Source organism: Abramis brama, assembly GCF_963993115.1.
Source record: "Abramis brama genome assembly, chromosome: 19".
Taxonomy (NCBI): Eukaryota; Metazoa; Chordata; class Actinopteri; order Cypriniformes; family Leuciscidae; genus Abramis; species Abramis brama.
Window position 1 is genome coordinate 4,570,399 of NC_139981.1, and position 21,266 is coordinate 4,591,664.

The 21,266-nt window shown below is 37.2% G+C and overlaps 2 protein-coding genes across 3 annotated transcripts; one reads left to right on the forward strand and one right to left on the reverse strand.

Moving 5' to 3' along the window:
- Nucleotides 1-516: 516 nt before the first annotated feature.
- On the forward strand, nucleotides 517-5,813 carry LOC311069903 (uncharacterized protein). 2 transcript variants are annotated; one of them, XR_014603574.1, is made up of 6 exons: nucleotides 517-588; nucleotides 1,827-2,033; nucleotides 2,140-3,129; nucleotides 3,204-3,270; nucleotides 4,981-5,149; nucleotides 5,561-5,655. XR_014603574.1 is itself a non-coding variant. In XM_084093458.1 (5 exons), exons 2-5 carry the CDS (start codon nucleotides 3,082-3,084, stop codon nucleotides 5,688-5,690), a joined length of 414 nt encoding a protein of 137 aa, XP_083949584.1. In that variant the 5' UTR covers nucleotides 1,827-2,033; nucleotides 2,140-3,081; the 3' UTR covers nucleotides 5,691-5,813. The 2 variants fall into 2 exon arrangements, 1 of the variants encoding a protein (XP_083949584.1); XM_084093458.1 differs by lacking the exon at nucleotides 517-588 and having other exon boundaries at nucleotides 5,561-5,813.
- Nucleotides 5,814-11,203: 5,390 nt separating this feature from the next.
- Nucleotides 11,204-18,690, reverse strand: syf2 (SYF2 pre-mRNA-splicing factor). The gene is made up of 7 exons (XM_084092386.1): nucleotides 18,634-18,690; nucleotides 18,287-18,385; nucleotides 15,956-16,081; nucleotides 14,939-15,056; nucleotides 14,588-14,678; nucleotides 13,771-13,869; nucleotides 11,204-11,649 (listed from the first exon to the last, which is right to left on the reverse strand). Exons 1-7 carry the CDS (start codon nucleotides 18,649-18,651, stop codon nucleotides 11,484-11,486), a joined length of 717 nt encoding a protein of 238 aa, XP_083948512.1. The 5' UTR covers nucleotides 18,652-18,690; the 3' UTR covers nucleotides 11,204-11,483.
- Between the last annotated feature and the right edge of the window lie 2,576 nt (nucleotides 18,691-21,266).

Below are 21,266 nucleotides of genomic sequence, written 5' to 3' on the forward strand. Positions count from 1 at the left end.
TGAGCCAGTCCCTATTTTATTAGGAGTCAGTGAAAGAAATGGGAAAGAGTGCTTTGCTCAATATGTCCCAGTTAAGCAGACCATCAGCGCTCTGTTTCAGTGCCAGTCTGTGAGGGATCAATATGAACAGGTGCACTCACAAACAGCTGAAAATGATCTGTTTCGGGATGTAAAGGATGGTACGAATTTTTCTGAAAATTCTCTCTTTCAAACTGATCCATCATCTCTAGGTTTGATCATTTACCAGGATTCATTTGAGGTGGTAAATCCTTTAGGCTCAGCTAGAAAAAAACACAAATTACTGGCAGTTTATCTTACCTTGTCTGATATTTTACCTCACAACAGGTCAAACATAGACCACATGCAACTTGTTCTTTTGTGTAATGAGCAAGATTTTAAGCACTTTGGACCAGCTCATGTTTTTAGATCACTAATTGAAGATCTCAAAGATCTCGAGGAGAATGGAGTTGTTGTGAATGATGGCAAAACTTTGAAAGCTTCTTTGTGTTCCATCGTAGGCGACAACCTGGGATCCCACATGATTGGTGGTTTTGTCGAGAACTTTAGCCGAAGCCTACATTTCTGCAGGTATTGCACCATTGAGAGAGACTCATTCCATGCCACACCTTTAGAACCTGCTATGAAGCGAACTGTAGAGTCTTATGAGAGAAACATTCAGGAACTTGCTACCATTGGCGATAATGTAGTTGATGGAGTCAAATTTAACTCTCCTTTTAATCAGCTGAATTCTTTTCATGTTTGTCAGCCTGGCTTGCCCCCCTGCCTTGGACACGACCTCTTTGAGGGTGTTGTGGCATCTGATCTTAAGTTGTACATTGATTACTTGGTAAATCAAGAGAAATGCTTTACTTTCACAGAGCTAAATCGCTATATTAAACAGTTTAAGTACACAGGAAATGATGCTGCCGATAAACCAGCTGAGGTTAACTCGGGGAGTGAGAAGCTTTGTGGTCACGCTGTTCAGAACTGGTGTCTTCTAAGACTTTTACCAGTCATTGTTGGACACCGAATTAAGGATCCAGAATCAGAAGTGTGGCAGCTCGTTCTACTCCTCAGACAAATTGTAGACCTAATTTGTGCACCAGCAATACTGGCAGATCAGATCGCTTATCTGAAAGTGCTCATTGATGAGTACATTCATTTTAGGTGTGTGACTTTCCCTTCTAAGCCTCTCAAGCCTAAACATCACTACTTGTGCCATTACCCAGAGCTTATAAAACAATTTGGACCACTCATTCGCTTATGGACTATGCGGTTTGAGAGCAAACATACCTATTTTAAACAATGTGCTAGAAAATTGCACAACTTCAAAAATGTATGCGCAACACTTGCAGAAAGGCACCAGCTTCTCCAAGCCTATTTAAGTGCTGGAAACCTCTTCCAGCTTTCTCTGCAAGTTGAAAAATGCTCTGAATTTTATTCTTATGATTTTAACGAAGCAATCAGGGAATCAGTTGATCATTTTGATTTTCAGCCAGGCAATACATTAGTAGCTACTGAAATCACTTTGAAAGGAACAAAGTACAGGAAAGGCATGGTTGTTCTTTTGGCCAGTAATGAGGAGGGTTTGGAGGTTGGCAGAATTAAACTAATTCTTGTTCACCAGAATTCAGTGGTTTACTTTGTGTCTGAGAAACGGCGTGCTGTGAAGTTGGTGGATTTGGGTGTATACTGCATAACAGATGAGGACCCAAGGAATGTCTGTGTACTTCAAGAGGAGCTATTAGATTATTACCCTCTCCAGGAGTATAACACATGTGGCTTGTCTGTGATTGTGTTACACCACTCTTTTCCATCTTTTTAAGGTATGTCTAATTTAGAGGAAATAAAACTTGCCATCTCCTCTTCGTTACCTGGCCTCTCTGATGAAACGCTTCAAAATTTTATCCATGGGCTCTCTGCTATTGGTGTTGAGACAAAAGATGACCTCCAGTATGTCAAAGAAGAAGACCTCATGGAATTCCTCAGGCCTATACAATGCCGCAAACTACTGAGTGCATGGAAAAATGAAGGTATTTTTTTATTTAATTTTATTTAAAATGACTAATGTCCATTTGACAAATATTGCACAATGTTTCATGTTCAAATTTCATATTTTTAATTGGCTATTTGTGTTAGAACAATCCAGCTGCTCGACTCCCCAACGCTCATCGCGTCAAGTTCTTTCTGATATATCAAGCCCAGGATCAGACAGTTCAAGTTCTACACCATCTCGTTCTACGGCTTGCTTTTCAGCATCTTGCGCCTGGGCTGAAACATTTAAGGTGCCTTGGGAAGTCATGCCTTCTGGAATTAAACTGGCTATTGCAAATAAAAAAAGACCATCACCAGCTGATCGAAGGAAGCTAGTTAGAATGTTAGTGGATAACATGCAAAAACATGAAGTAAACCCATCAAAGGCACAGTGTCAGATTGTAGTGCAGAATATTGTTAAGCAGTACCCGGACAGCTTTGCTGATGTTTTGTCTGATGGAACAAAAATAGGTAGTGGGTATGCCTCTTTGCTCTTGCAAGTTAAAACCCGTGTTGAACATGTAAACAGGAACAACACATTAGCTCGTCGGAGAAAAGAACGACTACGATCATCGTGTAGAACCATAAGCCAGAGCTCAAGAAGGCTGGCTGATCAATATGGTTGTGTCAGTTGGCAGCCAGAGGAGTTTCCTGCAGGAGAAAATGATGACACTCTAGAAGAGAAGCGCAAGCAAATGGTACTGCTTCATTCTACTGAAGGAATGTCTGGAGCCGATAGAGGAGAACTTCACAAATTGATGGAGGTCACATATTACCGTCAGCGCCGTGATATAAACGCCACTCCACCTCCGCCACTGTCTGAACTAAAGAACTCATGGCCTTACCTGTTTTGTCTGAAGGGGATCTTTTTACATTTCCAATTGCTTACTGACATCTCACTGCTACACAAAATCATGGAGAGCATTGAAGGGAAAGGAAAGAGGATTCTAAGATTTTTAAGAAAAGCCAACAAACAATGAGGTGTGTGCTGTTCTGTCGAAGTATCAAGAGGGAAATTCTCTGGTCCTGTGCATCTTGCAACTCTTAATGGCCCATTTTAAAGAGAGAACAGAATCCCTTCTAATTGAAGCTGATGTAAGTATAAAATTTAGATTTTTAATGTCTTAAAGATTTAATTGTAATACTAAATTCATTTTTGTTTTTCTTAGGCAGCAGCAACTGCAGCCGACATGGAAAGAGAGGGATTACCGGATTCACCCGCACTGATCATCCAAGGTTTGTTGCTTTACTTTGTGTCTGTGTCTCCATCATATACACTTTTCTTTGCTCTCTAGCTTTTAAATGGATAACTGTTTGTCCTGTAATGTTTTTTTTCTTCTCACTGTAATGGCCATTTTAAAAATACAATTTTGCTACCTCTGTTCCTGTATTCTATTTCACAATTCTATTCTCATTCCTATATTCCTTCCATAGTTAGCTCTCTCTGTGCCCTGTTTTTTTTTTTATCTCTGAACCATTCTCTCTCCTTAGTAACACAAATCCTTATTAGTAACATTGATCTTCATTATAAATCCATAGTTTATAGTGTCTTTATCTAAAAATCAAAAATTACATCATGATTTACTCACCCACAAGCCATCCAAGGTGTATGACATTCTTCTTTTAGACGAATACAGTCGAAGTTATTTTAAAAAATGTCCTGGCTCTCCAAAGCTTTATAATGGCAGTGAATGGAGGATGAGATTTTAAAGCTCTAAAAAGTGCATCATCCATCATAAAAGTAATCCAGTAAAAAGTAACTCCAGGGGGTAAATAAAGGCCCTCTGAAGCGAAGCGATGTGTTTGTGTAAGTAAAATATACATTATTAAACTAAAGTCGACTTATGCCTAAAGAAAGTAACTCCTGACATGATGTATGACGTAGGAGCAGTGTAAGCTTTAACGCCTCTGGTGGTTCAAACAAATAGGGCTGTGTAAAAAAACTCAAGGTCTTCTCATATATCGAAATCCTCAGAAATTTGTCTTTAAAGGGATACTCCACCGTTCTTTCATATTAAACTATGTTATTCCCTTAACTAAGACGAGTTGATACATACCTCTCTCGTCTCAGTGCGTGCACTAAATCGCTCTGTCTTGTGGCGAAACTTTGTTAGCACTTAGCTTAGCCCAGTTCATTCAATATGGGCCAAGCAGAGAAGCTACCAAACACCTCCACGTTTTCCCTATTTAAATACAGTTACTCACGTAGTGTAACTCGACCTAGGACGGTGACACAAAACAAAACGTTGCGCTTTTCTAAGCGTGTAAAATGGATAACTATATTGTATGGCGGAATACCATAGCAAGTGCTTATGAGCACTTCGTCTTGGCGCAGTAATATCTTCACTCGTGAAAAATCCTCTCACCGGCCCCCGCTCCCTCTGGTGAAGATATTACTCCGCCAAGACGAAGTGCTCATAAGCACTTGCTATGGTATTCCACCATACAATATAGTTATCCATTTTACATGCTTAGAAAAGCGCAACGTTTTGTTTTGTGTCACCGTCCTAGGTCGAGTTACACTACGTGAGTAACTGTATTTAAATAGGGAAAACGTGGAGGTGTTTGGTAGCTTCTCTGCTTGGCCCATATTGAATGAACTGGGCTAAGCTAAGTGCTAACAAAGTTTCGCCGCAAGACAGAGCGATTGAGTGCACGCACTGAGATGAGAGAGGTATGTATCAACTCGTCTTAGTTAAGGGAATAACATAGTTTAATATGAAAAGACGGTGGAGTATTCCTTTAAAACATTTTTTAATATAACTCCGATTGTATTTGTCTGAAAGAAGAAAATAATTTACTCATAGGATGTCGTGAGTAAATCATGGTAATTTTCACTTCATTTCATTCTTTTCAGACTGTCCCTTTAACATGAGCTACCCATGAACCATACTTTTACAACACTTATTAATCTATGCCCTGCCATATTTTTTCTATTTTTTACAGGCGAATCCATGACCCCAAGCAAGTGGATGTTGTCAGTCGAAAGGGAAGTTGTCCTGGGCCCATTTTCAGAGGCATTTGTTGAGGGCCTGGCAGCATTGTTTGCGACCTATTACAACTTAAATCTCGCTTATCAGGATGACGCTGCATGCACGCTGGAATTTATTCAGAGGTATTTCAGAGCATAAAATCTTACTCGATATTTACTAAAGACTTTCAAATTTTCTTGACTTTTTTTTTTAGGTTTTCAATTTAGGATAGTTTATCAGGATTAGATATTTTATGGAAAAGTTTTCAAATGAACAACAAAAAATTGCTAACCACACACTGAATAGAGAATTATTTTATTCACTGCATGAATAACTAAATCTAAAATTACTAAAACTAAATCTGTATAATAATGATATAATCTGTACATTTTGTTTATTGTAAACATGGAAGGCTAAATATTTTTATATTAAAATTTTGGATAAAATTAAATGACCCTAATTCTTTATTAATTGAAATTAAATGTAATTTATGAGTTGTCTGACACATTTTGTATTTGTTTTTTTGATAATTGGATGTTGTGTTTTTTTCACAGAGGACTTGTGGGCATTAACCCAGAAACTGGATCAAAAGTTGCTGCTGGAAAAAAGAAAATGCATGGAATGAACCCACATGTATGCACACTGTTACGGAAACTAATGGACTTTGAATGGCTTGCCATTTAAACAAAAGTATTCCAATGGAATTGATACAAGAGACTCTGACCTGATTTCCAAGTTCATAATTGTTCAAGTTAATATTCATTCTTGCCTTTTTTGGATTTGGCAAATTAAAGGTAGGCACAGTTCAGATCATTTCTTTTGTTTATGACTGAAGTTCAGTCACACTTGTGTGCCCTGTATAGTTGATACTTAAAGGATTAGTTCACCTCAAAATGAAAATTTCCTGATAATTTACTCACCCCAATGCCATCCAAAATGTTCATGTCTTTCTTTCTTCAGGGGAAAATAAAGTTTGAGGAAAACATTTCAGGATTTGTATTCACACAATGGATTTTAATTGCAACCAACATGTTTAAGTCCAAATCAATGCAGTTTCAAAGGGCTTTGAAGTGCTTCAAACGGCTCTGCATGATCCCAGCTGAGGAATAGGGTCTTATCTAGCAAAACGATCGGTCATAAAAACAAAAAAACAATGTATATACTTTTTAACCACAATTGTTCGTCTTGTGCTGGTCTGTGATGCGCCAGGCATTACGTCATCACGTTGGGAAGGTCACGGGTCACGTCATCGGTCTAAGTTATTTGTCTGTGTATTCCGGTTAAAAAAGGTAGGGAAGGGCGAAAAATTAATCTAATTTTCTCCTCCAACTTAAAAATCGTCAGAAATCTTTGTTTTAGTTTTTTCGTGACCTTTCCAACGTGATGAAGTAATACGTAGCGCATCTCGGAGATGGTACAAGACAGGCATTTGTGGTTAAAAAGTAAATATAATATATGTTTTTTTTTTTTGTTTTTTTTTATGACCGATCATTTTGCTAGATAAGACCCTATTCCTCAGCTGGGATCATGCAGAGCCATTTGAAGCACTTCAAAGCCCTTTGAAACTGCATTGATTTGGACTTCAACATGTTGGTTGCGATTGAAATCCATTGTGTGGATACAAATCCTGAAATGTTTTAGTCAAAAAACTTTATTTATTTTCCACTGAAGAAAGAAAGACATGAACATTTTGGATGGCATTGGGGTGAGTTAATTATCAGGAAATTTTCATTTTGAGGTGAACTAATCCTTTAAGTGCTGCTGTTCTCAGTGGTTCTTTCTAAGGCTAAAGCCTTTCATGTATTGTGCAATCTTTATTTTTGTTTCTCCAAATATATTTGGGAATCTGGTGCTTATGTTAAATAGATATTATTGCTCAATAAATGTGTTATATTAATGAAAACCTGTTATTGTGAGTTTTATTTGACAAAAAGTTTTAAACTTAAAGCGAATGTATACACACAGCAGTGAAAAATCTCAAATGTAGTTAGTGAATTGAACTCCACAGCAAATGCTCTAATTTACTGTAAAATGTATAGCAGTACATGTAAGTTCATTGTTGCTCTTGTAATTTCACTTGCATTCATAAACATTATTTCGACTGGAATTTTAGTTACAGCTGGAATGTTTTTACAGCATATATAAGGCATTGTGCTGTGTTTTTTACGGTACAATTGTAGTTAATGATATACAGTACTCTTGGAAATTTTACAGTCTTACTGGCAACCAAAGTTGCCAGTAAGTTACTGTAAATTTTACAGTACAATTGTAGTTAATGATTTACAGGACTCCTGTAAATTTTACAGTCTTACTGGCAACCAAAGTTGCCAGTAAGTTACTGTAAATTTTACAGTAAATTTTTTACAGTGCACTACTCAACCAGAGGTCAACATAATTTCAAGACTCACCTACACTAAAGGATTAAGTTCTATAAACTACACCCATTAATAGACACAGAAGGCTACTTGAAAATAAATTCAAACAATAAATTCCAATAATACATTAATGAAATGACCCTTCACAATAGACAATGCTTTACAACGAACTCTAGAGAGCTACATATGGCAATTTATCTGTTTAATAAAATCTATATTTATGGATATGATGACTGACAAGACATGGACAAGTGATGCAATTTCCCACGAAAACCATCCTGAAAGGTCTAAAATATGAACACTTATAATAAGCTTACCATAGTGAAGAAAAAAACACGTTTTGGAAGAAAGATAGATGATGTGTTGACTCATTTAAATTTTGTTAATTTTGAAGAAAAAAAGTTACATGGTGTTATTTTAATCATATTTTCAAAGCAGAATTGGCATTTGCCAGATGAAGTAATCTAGCATAAGGTTTATTCTCCTCAGTGCTGTCAGCTGTGCCACGATCCTACAGCTGTTCCTGATCACAGATCAGATGTCCCGCTGCCTCAGGGATGGACACGGTTATTATGGATGAAGTAACAATCGGAATACGGATCACTTGATAAGAGATGCACTAAAATCAAAGGTGCGCACATACAAAGATCTGTCTGACTCTTTTGTATTCACTCAGATTTCCAGCTATTCCTCACTCGTTCTGATGTGCACTTGCAGTTTGCCAATGGGAGACACCACAGGCCTCAAGTCTGGAAAGCCCTGGCACATTCACAGAGGAGTCCAGATGAACACAGAGAGAAATACAGTTGGGGGGAAAAAAAAGTATATAAAGATGCAGATAAAGAAAGCCATTGTTCGCCACACACAAGACGCCTTTTCATTTCAGTTTGAGAAAAATGGTACATGTAAGCCCTTGCAGGCAAACGGTATTTGATGTTTAATTTGCTTTCTGTGATGCCACGGATGCCAGGCGGTTATTTGCGCTCATCACATGAGTGTAATCTCGCGGCGCCTACACACTGATTTTCTCCCGAAACATCCATCATCAGACAAGTCTGCAAAGGAAACTCATTCAGTATCCATCAATCTCTGGCACACAGACAGGTCTGAAAACTCCTGAAATAACTGAATCTGTCTCATCTGCATTTCGCTTAAAAGAACCATTCGACTGATCCTTAAACTCTTATATGAAAGTGAAACAGCTCTATAAAGAAGTGGACTAAGGAGGTCTATAGGCCTACATAATACCTGGAGGCTGAAGAACAGGTAGATTTGAGCCAATCACTCTATCACAATTTGAGCCAATCACATCGTGAGCTCAAGTTGAAACAGCAGCCGCTAGCATCAGTTGCTAGTGCGCCTCTTGACGCCAGGGGTGTGAGGTTTACACACACAGCTCTTACGTCTCCAGCGTGATGCGGTACTTGTCTCCGGAGTGTAACGTTAGTCCTCATCAGAGTCAACAATGTTTTCATCATGGAAACTCTTACATGCAAAACACCGTATATGTTATGACTCTTACACGAAATTCACCTTCATCACAGTTTAACTGATGGTAATGGAAAAACATGTATCAATGCAACCTGTTTTTAGCTTTGCCTTATAAATATAGCTTGTTACCTATAAATATAGCTCGTTACCGAATCAAACAAAATATATTTTAAACTTTACCAGTATCGATATGCTAGCTTGATAGTGAGTACTAAAAATCCATCTTATTTGTTTATATTTATAGTGATAAAGTTAGGTATTTTATTACATGTGATTCTGACATGATGTCACTGCATGCACTGAGCTCCTTCCTCTCCACTCATCTCAGGTAAATAAATGCGTCTTCCTGAGCCTGAGCATTTGGCGTCGCGCGTTCATGTGTTTTGGGGGCGTGGCTTTGGAAGGAGCTCAGAAGGGAGGGGGTGGAGTGAATGGAAATAATTAGCTGTTTTTACAACAGTCGTGAGAGGTCTACAGACACTCGATTTTTATACTCTGTTTTTCAGAGTACTTATATTTTAATTATGTATTGGTATATAAAGACAGTTTAAACAAATTTGTAATGTTTTTTTTTTTTTTTAGAAAAATCCTACCTACCCTGCCTTTAATACAAAAATCTCTCTCTCTCTCTCTGTATATATATACCACAGAGCGACAGATAAATCTAAAGGTTAATACATATAATCGGTCCAATCCTCCAGAAACAGATCAAGACTTCCTTCCTGTGATTGGGAAGGGCCATTGGGATCGTAAAGCAGGCACCAGTCGGACATAACGAGCCTTTGGCAGACATTTGTCACTCTGAGGTAACCAGTAAAAACACCCCCAGCACTGTTTCAGTCATGAACTCTTGTGGATTGTGACACATGGTTTTGAGGAGAAACTATTGAATGGCATTCTTTCTCACAATGGAAGGCCGATTTCTCCATATTTGAAAAAAGAGGTCTATGAAGAACTCAAGTCAAAGTTGCCCAATGAGCAGCTCAGATATCAAAGGGTTTGATTTGTGTGGCCCCCTTCATCTAATCACCCGCAGCCAATACTGCCACTGAGAACAAAAGCGGGAAATCATAAACACGCATGGCTCTAATTCTCAACACACTGAGCTTTGAAAGCAGCCGCCCAAAGACAATTACCCCTGCTCCCCCCACAGGGATAATTCATAACATATTAATTTATGCAGATGCCAGAGATCTCCGATACATGTTCAGTCCTATGATTTTACTTGTGGATTTGAACGGGGCCTTGATGAATGCAAATTTGATGAACCGTTTACTTTAAATCATACTAGAAAGTGCTGTGATGACGCTTTATTATTGATATGATTTACAGTAACAGACAGTTACAACAGTCTGGAAAGATCTGTGATTCGCTTTGAAGTTGGTTCAGGTCACAAGCCTCTTCTCTTATCTCGCGACGCTTAAGGGCAACGATGATGGAGATAACACAATAATTGACACTTTGATGTTGAAGGAATCTTCAATAAAAGATAAACGACCACATCGAGTTCTCACACTCACTGATGTAGCCGCTTAAATCGCTCTCTCTTTCCCCGATGTATGCATGCTTGCAAATGAATACACACCCCTGGTGGTCAATGTGGCTCTTACACCTCAAGTGTTCAATGATATTCTAATAATGCTAAATAAAACAGTCTGGAGTCAATTTCCTTTAATTAGTACACGGTTAACAAATGAACATGTTTTCATTCCTAAAATGCACTTTTGTTTAGAACAACTTCTTTATTCCACCGGTGAAGCAATAAACAGCTATAACTAGTACAGAAAGAACATGGTGCATTATTATTTTAGTATTATTTATAAAATATTATAGTATTTCTTCATATTTTGAATTAGCTTTGATTTTTATCATTTAAATTTAGATTTAGTAATTGTAATTTTTATGATTTTTCTAAATAGCTTTGTTTTTATTTTGTCATTTTAGTACTTTAACAAACTTATTTGCCAAAGCTTCTCGTATACGTTTTTTTTTAAGTAGAAGTTTTTCACCTAGTATTTATATTTTATTTCAGCTTAATTCAATTATATAATTCAGCTATTGTCAGGCATTTAGAACTGAATACTTACTACTAAATGAATACTGAACAGTATATACTATAATACTGCCAAATATTGTGATTTAAAACCTTCAGTAGGCATTATTCTATCATGAACGTTTCAAACAATAGTAAGTTTTCATGTGAACATCACTTTGCATATGAGTGATGTCCAGATACCGTCTTGAAACGAAATTAAATTTTGTTGAACAACAACTTTGCAACCAACCAGAATCAACCAATCACCAAACATCATAAAGCCCCATTAAAGTCAATTGTGTTTGATATGAAATTGCTTTATTGAAGTAAATATCAACTGCTGCGGAAATTACTGAATTTACACACACTAAAGCGAAACTCTTACAGGTAGACATCTGCTTTCCCACTGCAGGTAAATCATTTTGGCGGAATGAAAACCTTTCTAAAATACAATATGAAGAGGAAAACGGAAAAAAAAAGTACCACCGTAGAGAAAATCCTCAATGGAGCACATCTTAAAAATATTTGCGAATGACTTCTTAGCGGATGGAGGCTTGGAGTCGATAGTAACAGTCTCTACACGGCTGTTCCTCTCTCCAGGTTCTGTTTGATCTCTGCGGTGTATTTCCCGTAGAAACGTTCAGCCTTCTTGTTGAACTTGGCGTTCCTCTCGTTGATGTAATCGATGTCAGCATCGTCGTTGTAGGCCCTGCGGCGACTGTATTTCGAGCGCTTTTCAATCCTAAACACACAAGAACACATTAAATGGAGATAACATGCACATATATTTGAAAACCCTCTAAAAAGAGTTGGAAAATAGAAGAAAAAAAACAATCTGAAGAACCAGAATGAAAGAACTAAAACACAAAAACCTAGTTACAAATAATCCACACTGTTTTTCAGTAAACAAATCATTAAAACGATTAGTTACCGATTAATCAGTAATCGATTCATTAAAACGAATGGTTTAAACTGATTCACAAAAAACAAACTTTGAATTGAATCGCTGTTTTTGATACTGAAGTTTAAATCAGAGATTAATATTTCATCTAATATTACAAATATTCGATGAAAAAAAAAAAAAGATGCCTCGGCAACTAATTGAAATAAAATAGGTGAAGTTAAGAGTTAAGTACTAGAGATGCACCGAAGTTAAGTACTAGAGATGCACCGATACTAAATTTCTCTGCCAATACCGATATCAGATTATTCCGAAAATCTGCCGATACCGATACCTATAGTTTGATTTACTTAAGGAAAAAGATCTTTCCCAACTTATGCTGTAAACTATAAAGGAAACCCTCTCATTTGGTACATTACTTACATTATTAGAGGTTACAATTAACAACAGAGCTATTATACTCAACTGCTATTTATTTTCAGATATAATAATTACACTCAAATATGAACTATAAAATAAAATAAATATTTGTATAACTTACTGTAACCCAGTTGAACATAGTAGTTTTCATAATTACTTGTCTTTATGGCAAGTTTATGCAAACAAGCAAATATCATACATACACAATTAACAGTAAATGATCTCCTCTCTAGTGTTTCTTTAATAGCTTAAGAAAACTGTGAACACTGCAGAACTTTCCTGAGGTACATGCAACGTTACGTGACACTGTACATGAGCTGTTTTATTTCCGTCTTTCTGCGGTTGAAACACAGATTGAGTGATTGCACGAGACATGATTCATTTTGGCAAGTTGTACATTGTAGCTTTCAAAATACCTTTTGATGTTCATGCATGTTTTTATCATGCTATAACATGTGTTCTGCACTGCTGCTTGAACTGAGGCGCTACAGCGATCTGTCACGTCACATTTAAGAGCGTCAAAACGCTATTGTTTGAATTTCGTGATAAAATGGGCAGAATTTCTTATCAGAAGTAAAAAGCTCTTCACGATTATTGGATGGAAGGTGCGCTACAAATAATGTTTGGTGTAGGGAAAAAACACGGATCTGGCATCCCTGGCTTGAACTACGGGTGATTCATAGGGTCAAATAGAGTTTTAACTTATGTCGCGCCCTAAATTCAACACAAGAGAGGATTTCTTTACACACAGTATTCACTTCACTTAACAGACACATTCTTCTGCCCCTTTTTGATTGACAGGATGTAATCAGTCCATATTGAAAATAATTGCTTTTATCGGCTGATACTGATTATTGGCATCGATACATCTGCATCCCAAAAAATGAGACAAATCACACAAAAAAACCCTCTTTAAAAAAAATATTAAATGAAATACTACAAAATATTGATAAATACTCTATAATAGTATATAAATTATACAAAAATAACACTGTCTTTAGGAAACAGTAAAAAAAAGCACTTTACAATTTGACCATCAAAATCATCACAGAAGCACCACACATCTGATATATTACCCAGTTATACTCTTTAGCCATTCATTTCTAAAAGTTTGATGCTTCAACAGACAATGTCAGTTTAGTCCATCAAAGAGACTCGCACGCCCCCCCCCCCCACGCACACACACACACAGACGTTTCTTCAAACATCTTCAAAGAGTGTTTGTGCGTCACAATCTGGCAGCCGTAGCCCTGTCTAATGTTTCTCAGAAGCTAAAAGCAGCTCCTCCAAAATAGAAGAATGCCTTCTCACGCATAAACAAACCCTCGGCGGCGCACACATGCATGTGCGACAGGCACGCAACGGCACAAACACATCTGGAGCGAGGAACAAACACACACCAGGAGGCTGAGCTCTCAAACATCACATTGAAAAGAGCCGCTATCTGCTGTGTCTGTGAGGTGTGTGTAACAGATCTGCTCACCAGGTGCTTCTGCCGAAACAGAGCAGATTCCCTGCGGAAAAACAAACACAGATTCTTACTGTTTCTCCACGTCGTCCACCATGCGGTCGATGCTCTCTTTAGAGGGAACGTGAGTGCCGTGAATCAGACTGTTGGAGGTGGGGTGGAAATCTTCTCCACTAGGAGTAAATGAAATCATACAAAATCATCAACTTCTTATATAGTGTGTAGTTTATGTACCACTAGCATCAGCAGAACAGACACAAAATTTGACCTTTGACTCACTTTCTAATCTTCATTAGACTTCCTAATTCACTTTTGAAGATGCGCCACACCAGATGTAATGTCATTAAATGCATATTCACTGGTATGAATGCCTCATAATTAAAAGACTTCAGAAGACTTGGAATATAGTGCATAGGGACTTTTAAAAATGTCATTTTGGAGGGCTGACAAATATCAGTCTCCATTCACTTTCATTATAATGCAAAAAAACACTATTATATTTTATGAGACAAAAAATAAAACAGTTATTGCTCAAGGATTCCAGTATCAATCCATATTCTTAAATAGGGCTGCAAAATTTGGGAAAAGATGTGACTTAAAATGTGGCTTTAAAAAAAGCTCCAGATTTGCTGGGCTGCACAATTTAATAAAAAAAAAAAAGTGATATCAATATGACTATAATAATAACATTTTACAGTAAAACTGCAAAAAGAACACTGTGTAAAAGAAGCTCTTCACTCTAAAACATGCAGAATATATTTGTTTAATTACACTGCAGGCTTTGCGATTTGACGATTGCACTAATCCACATTGTGATTTCAGTGTTGAATTAGAGTCTCGATAGAGTGTGTGCATATTTCAGAGGATGAATGAGAATAAATGAAGTCTCACCACTCCTCTCTCTGTCTCTCATAGTTGTCCATATCTGGCTTGATCTGCCTTGTCAGTCTCTGGTACTGTCTCAACTGGGCCTCAGCGTACCCTACACACACAAACACACATGAATAAAAACACATATCCAGCTGTAGGGGTCTGGAAAAAGGGTCTTGCAAGGAGAAGCAGAAGGAAAATTATAATAATTGCCAGAACCAATGATAACCAGGCGTGAAACACAAGCTCTGCATGTTTTCATTTTCACATTTTTAGCATCACACATGGCAGCCACATTCCCTCTTTCTCTCAGCCAATCAATCAAGATTGCCTAATAATATTCATGATGTAACTGAGATGAGTGTTTTATACCGGAGAACCCTGGATCAGGGTTTCTCTTCTTTTTCTTTCTCTCCCATCTCTCTGCATCTTCAGCGCTGATCTCCAGGAGCTTCACGCGGTTGTAGTCCTCGCCACGCTCCGCACACTCCTGACACACAGACAGAAATCACTGCGTTACACACTCGTCCTCACAGACTGCATAAACAGAATCAGTGCTTGATTGATGACAGCAAATAACACGACTGGTTGGGGTCAGTGAGATTAAATAAAAATAAATTAATTAAAAATTAAAAATAGACCTCAGCCATAAACAGGACAAATTCAGGAGTCTTTGGGATCCTCTCCAATCCTTTCTACACAAATCTTGAATTTTTTATTTTAAGAAAGTTTTGGCTTCTCTTGTTTTGATTTATGTTTTCTGTAAACAGACACATTTGTATATTGCACATTTTATTTAACTTGCAGCGCTTGGGGTTTGTTTGCTTATCTGTCTTTGTTTTCGTTGTTTGTATTATTTGAAAATCCTTAATAAAAATAAAAAATTAAATAAAAAATAAAAATAAAAAAAATATATTTTTTCAGTAACAGTGCATTATATTGACTAAAAGTGGCAGTAAAGACATTTATAATGTTACAAAAGATTTCTATTTCAAATAAATTCTATTCTTTTAATCTTTATTTTTTTTTTCATCAAATTCAATTCACATTTATTTATCAGTGTATGTACAGAAAAAAATTGGAAATTAAATGAACACTTATTTTACACAATATTTATTCAAAAGTCACCGATTCAAATTCAAAAATTGCTGTTAGGGACCAGCGCTGAGTAACAGTCTGACCCTTGCTGATGACATAAGAGATTCAAATCAAAGACAGACAAGAAATCATTCAGATTACAGTATGTCTTAGTATAATGAACTTTATAGTGAGTTTGGTAACTATATGATCATTTGCAAATAGCGTGAGTGTTTGTGTTGTCATTATTATTGCAGCTCCGTTTGATGGAGCAGAAACACCACATTGCAGATCTGAATCCAAGTCCTGTACCTTCTTCTTTTGGTCCACCACGAGTTCATACTCTAGACGAGCTTTCTTGGCCTCCCAGTTAGAGGGCAGCTTCAGTCTCTTGTCCTCCTCCACCACCTCCTGATGATTCAGCTTACGGGCCTCATTCTACCAACAGAACACAATCACATTTCATACGGATGTAATAGAGCAGGTTCTGCTGTCCCGTGTCAACAGTTTTCACCCAAAGCAACAACAGTACAGAGTTTGCTCTCGATCTACACTAAAGGTCCTTACACATGACTTACATCAGGGATGCAACACTTGCCTCACAAAGCAGGCATCATGCGCCATTTTGACTAAGACTCTCCTCTTAAAGGTGCAGTAAGCGATTTCTGAGAAACACTGTTGAAAGTAGATCAGACCGAGCACCACAACACACTTGTGGCCAATCAGAATTAAGGGGTGTGTCCACTCATGATGGGGCATAGAGAGAGAGAGTGAGCAAGAGGGAGATTTGAAGACTGTAGAAAGAGAGATGGCTGAGAGACATTACAAAAGAGAAAAGGTCAGAGGAATATCACTGGAAAAAGAAGTGTTATGATCAGGCGAAATGATCAGCGCTGGAGAGACCCAAGCAGGAAGACCTGATAATGGAAGCAGAGGTTGCGTTGTTTCTGCTCCATACCTGAGTAACATTGGTTTTGTCATTTCACAGAACCAAGCTGTTGTTGTAATGTTAGCTACAGTAACAGGACAGTTAACTTTTGAGTGTCGTTGTTTGTCTGGAGCTGGAGTGCTGTTGGCGACTAATAACCAACTCTTGCTTGTATATACTCTTGTGTACTGCATGTTCATTTTTTGTTCTTCCTTGCCGTTCACTCGTCATCTTCGCTTTATTGCTTGTGAAGCAGTATTTTGCTTCGCTTCAGCTATGATAAAGAGACATCCACTCTTGCATTGCGTGTTCGTGCATTTTGGGGGCGGGGGAATGAAGGGAAGAGTGTGTTTGTGTAATTTCAAATATCAACAGTGTTTTTCAGAAATCGATTACTGCACCTTTAAGACAAGGGATTGCAAGTGAATAGGGTAGAAAATCATAACTAATAGATCTCAATATACTTCCTCAGTTGATTAATCACAGTACATTAAAACATATTAAAATTAAAACCTGCAATTAATGCATTATCTCAGTGGTTCTCCAACCATTTTGTATGTCTCCCTCATCTATCACACCAAATTCAACTCATGAGCTTCTTAGTAGAGACTGCAAGACCTGAAATGGGTGTGAGAAATACAGGGAGACATACAAAATGTGCAGGGCTGGTGGTGGTATCCCAGGACAGTTTTGAGAACCACTGCATTATCTAATTAAATATGAACCAATTTGCATTAATTTCCAATTAAATGTTACATAAACCAGACGACTGATATATGACCAAACCTTTGTTTGGAAGAGGAGATTTATGATTTAGTACATAAGAAAAAACTCATTTAGAGAAAACAGCCTTTAAAGATATGCATTGTAATTTAAATCTTCAGAAGCACATTTAATAAAAAGTGTGAAAAAAAGAAACACTTAAATGTGTTTTGTTTTTTTGTTCGTCTGAAAGTATTTTGCCATAAAATCCAATTACAAGTGACTACAGGAGACAAATGTTGCTACCAGGTGTAAGCGGTCACACCTGACCACTTGTGAAAGTGATATTATCAATCACCCAAGACAGATGTTAATGACAGATTTAAACTGGGCATTGGCTATAATAAATGGTCTCGGTTTAATTATTTCACTGATATGAGGAAAAATGTGACGTAGTTACTAGTGATGGGGACGAGACCGCCTATACCGAGTCCGAGTCAAGACCGAGTCTTTGAAGGGTCGAGTCCGAGTCGAGACCGAGTCTTTAGGAGTCGAGACCAAGACCATAAAAACATGTCAGTTTTCATATTCATGATTTAATATCACCCCAGTTAATAATCAACAGTTAGGCCTACAGACTAAGCTAGATTGGGAATTGTTTAGAGGAGCAGTCTTAACGTCTTAATATGGACTATGCTTTTACTATCATTAAAAAAATCCCTACCACATAAATCATCTTCTGCCTATTTTTCTAAACTGCTTCAACAGTGCTGCTCTGTCATCAACATGTTAAGCCCACCCTGACTTTTTTAATCATAGTTAGGACATGCAGAGCAAATTAAAATTTTCAAGTGGTATGTATTCTAGTGGACTAGTGATGGGGACGAGACCGCCTATGCCGAGTCCGAGTCAAGACCGAGTCTTTGAAGGAACAAGTCCGAGTCGAGTCCGAGAAAGCAGAAATCGGTCTCGAGACCGGACTCGAGTGCTACATCACTAGTAACGTTAGTTACCCTCTTGAAATGAAGCTCTCTGAACTTTCTGAGTCTCTCTTCCCTCTTCAGCGCTGCTGGAGACTCTGCGGATTCCTCTTCACTGCTGGGAGCAACAACCTGAACGGGGAAGACAGCAATGAACCGCATTCAGGGCTTAATAATATCACTGAAATCTCAGATACTGAACATCCGAGACTGATGTTAGCATTATTAGCCATGACAATAAGAACAGTGTTCTGACAACAGATAACCGATAATTCCACGGTTATAATAATTATTCAACAACATAATAAATATATAAATAAACAATAAAGACGTCTGTTAGATTAACACTCAAAGTATTTGGAATCTCGTATTTTGTTTACCTCTGCGCTAGTGGCCATGTTGCTTCTCTTAAAGAGGAAGTACGTCACACAATTCAGTTCGACCGAGAACTAAACACTTAATAAGTAGTTCCGCTTTCTTAACAGTATATAATATATAATATATATAATAATATTAAATAATGTGAGGGGAAACGGTTTTGAATCAAGTATAATAATACCCCTCTCTCTGTAGATGTACTGTATATTAACCTTAACCTGATGTCTTAACAGGGTGAATGAAGTTGCAGTTCAAACACAATGGCAACTCATCTCGACTCATCTGCTATGTGCCATTAACATAAACTGCACTGCTCATCTGCTCTGATTATGTATAATTAAGTTCTTTTTAAGAGGATGTAATTAACTAGAGTTTACAATTTTAGATTAAAGCAACCTCTAGATCAGAAGCTACACTAATGAACTGATGTGCTTGTTCTGCAATCCAGATGGTACAAAAACCAAACCACCCTCAAACACAAGACTTAACATCAAGTGATTGCTTTTTATGATATTTCATATATTCCACATCAGGAAAATAATTTATTCAGTCATCGTGTCATTTTTTATGAATATTGTAAATGGAGAATGATTCTCTTTGTAGTCAGGTGGTGTGTATAGTTCCAGAATCTACCAGCAGGGGCTAAATGAACCAAGCTAACTAGGCAACTAGCTAACCTTCAACCATTAATCTTCAGAGTGATTAGTCACATGGCATGTACAGCTCAAGTGTCTGACTCAAAATGTTCTGGGATATTTCAAGTCATACATCCAGGAAGGACACGCTGTCAAGCATCTGCCCTTCAGATGATACTAACAGATAGCTTTCTCAAGGTATTATGAATTTTCTTGATTTGATCAGGCTGTCAAATTACATATGCACAAAAATGTATTAAAATAAGGCCAAATGCTGTTTCCCTTAATATATATAGTTTTAAATATTGGGTACGGAATATTGTGTATATTTACAGTATTCAGAAAATAGTATGATATCCGATTCCTGTCTGAGCAGGTTTTCAATGTAGGAGGTCATTCAGCTGGATTCCATCAGCAAACTACCTAAACTGTAGTGTTGTTTGATAAATTGATGCATCCTCCATTTTGTTTCATGGCTCAGACCAGCTAGCTCCAGTGTGTTCAGCTGCATGACATCTGGGTTGTAACTGGTATAGAAAACACAGCCAATAAAATCATTCCATTTCCCTAATTACTATTTCTTTCATTTCCGCTGACCATGAGCAGGAGCTTGAACAGGCCAAACCAAACAAAGCTTTGACTCCACCAGCTCAGTTACCCAGCAAGGGAGGGTCCAAACATGCACACAATGGCTGCCTCCGAAATCGCGTATGTACTCTCTTGTCTTGAGTAGGTACTTATTTTGAATAAGTAATTTCTTCACGACCGCTAAAAAGTATGTTCTATATAGTATGAGTGTGAGTAGTATGAATGTAATCCAGACGCACTACTATGCTATGCTCTCATTATCATGTGACCTGTCAGCATCAGTTACGTCGCTTCACTGCCATTCATAAATCCTCTCCCGTGGCCTCATGGGATAGTAAAGCGTCCATCGTATGCACATAATGTTTATTTGCCTACTATATAGTAGGGAAGTATGCAATTTCAGATGCAGCACAGAGTATTGTCAGGTGGCCTGCTTATCAAGCATCAGACTGATGATGCCATGATTTGTGGATGTTAATAAAAAATAATACCTGGAACAGCTACTGCAGACGAATTCAACAGTGACCGCTTACTTTTTCAGCCTTAGCCCTGGAAGTTTTAAAAATGCTATTCTGAATTGAGAATGCTTAATGAATGATTAAATTCCTTAATTTGAATTATGGTAGCAAACAGGAAGCAGAATTCTATATTTGAATGTAAGGAAGTTTAAAGAAATTCAGCTGTCTTTTTAAACTTGAAAAGCATAAACTGAATTTTGGCTTGACAAAGTTCTGAAACATGTTTACACGTATGTCTTACTGATAGATGCATAAATATGTTTAAAATGCACCTATAGAAATTTGTTTATTTTATAGCCTATACACTATGATTCATAAGTTTGAGGTCAATCAGATTTAAAAAAAAAAAGAACACTTCTTTTATTCACCAAGGTCGCAATAAATTGTTCAAAGTGAAAATAAAAACATTTGTTACAAACTATTTCTATTTTAAATAAATGCTCGAACTCCCTTTTTATCCAATTAAGAATCCTGAATTTTTTTTTTTTATCACGGTTTACACAAAAATATTAGGCAGCTCAACTGTTTTCAACAACATATATGAATATAATGATAAATGTTTCTTGAGCATCAAATCAGCATATTAGAATGATTTCTGAAGGATCATGTGACACTGAAGACTGGAGTAATGATGCTGAAAATTCAGCTTTGATCACAGGAATAAATTACATTTCAAAATATATTCAAATAGAAAACAGTTATTTTAAATTGTAATAATATTTCACAATATTACTGTTTTACTATATTTTTTTATCAAATAAACGTAGTCTTTGTGAGTAAAAGATACCAGAAAATCCCAGAATTAATTTTACCCTGTTTTGCGCACCTGTTTCTGCAAACATTTCATAAACCATTATGATGACAAAATGTAATAACTTTGCATACATCCACATC

Excerpts from the sequence above, each read along its gene's own strand:
- LOC311069903 (XM_084093458.1), top strand. The coding sequence starts at position 3,082 with ATGGCCCATTTTAAAGAGAGAACAGAATCCCTTCTAATTGAAGCTGAT. Across the intron at positions 3,130-3,203 it reads CCCTTCTAATTGAAGCTGAT|GCAGCAGCAACTGCAGCCGA; the intron begins GTAAGTATAAAA and ends TGTTTTTCTTAG. Across the intron at positions 5,150-5,560 it reads ACGCTGGAATTTATTCAGAG|AGGACTTGTGGGCATTAACC; the intron begins GTATTTCAGAGC and ends TTTTTTTCACAG.
- syf2 (XM_084092386.1), bottom strand. Across the intron at positions 14,679-14,938 it reads CCCTGATCCAGGGTTCTCCG|GGTACGCTGAGGCCCAGTTG; the intron begins GTATAAAACACT and ends TTGTGTGTGTAG. Across the intron at positions 13,870-14,587 it reads GAGAGACAGAGAGAGGAGTG|TGGAGAAGATTTCCACCCCA; the intron begins GTGAGACTTCAT and ends ATTTACTCCTAG.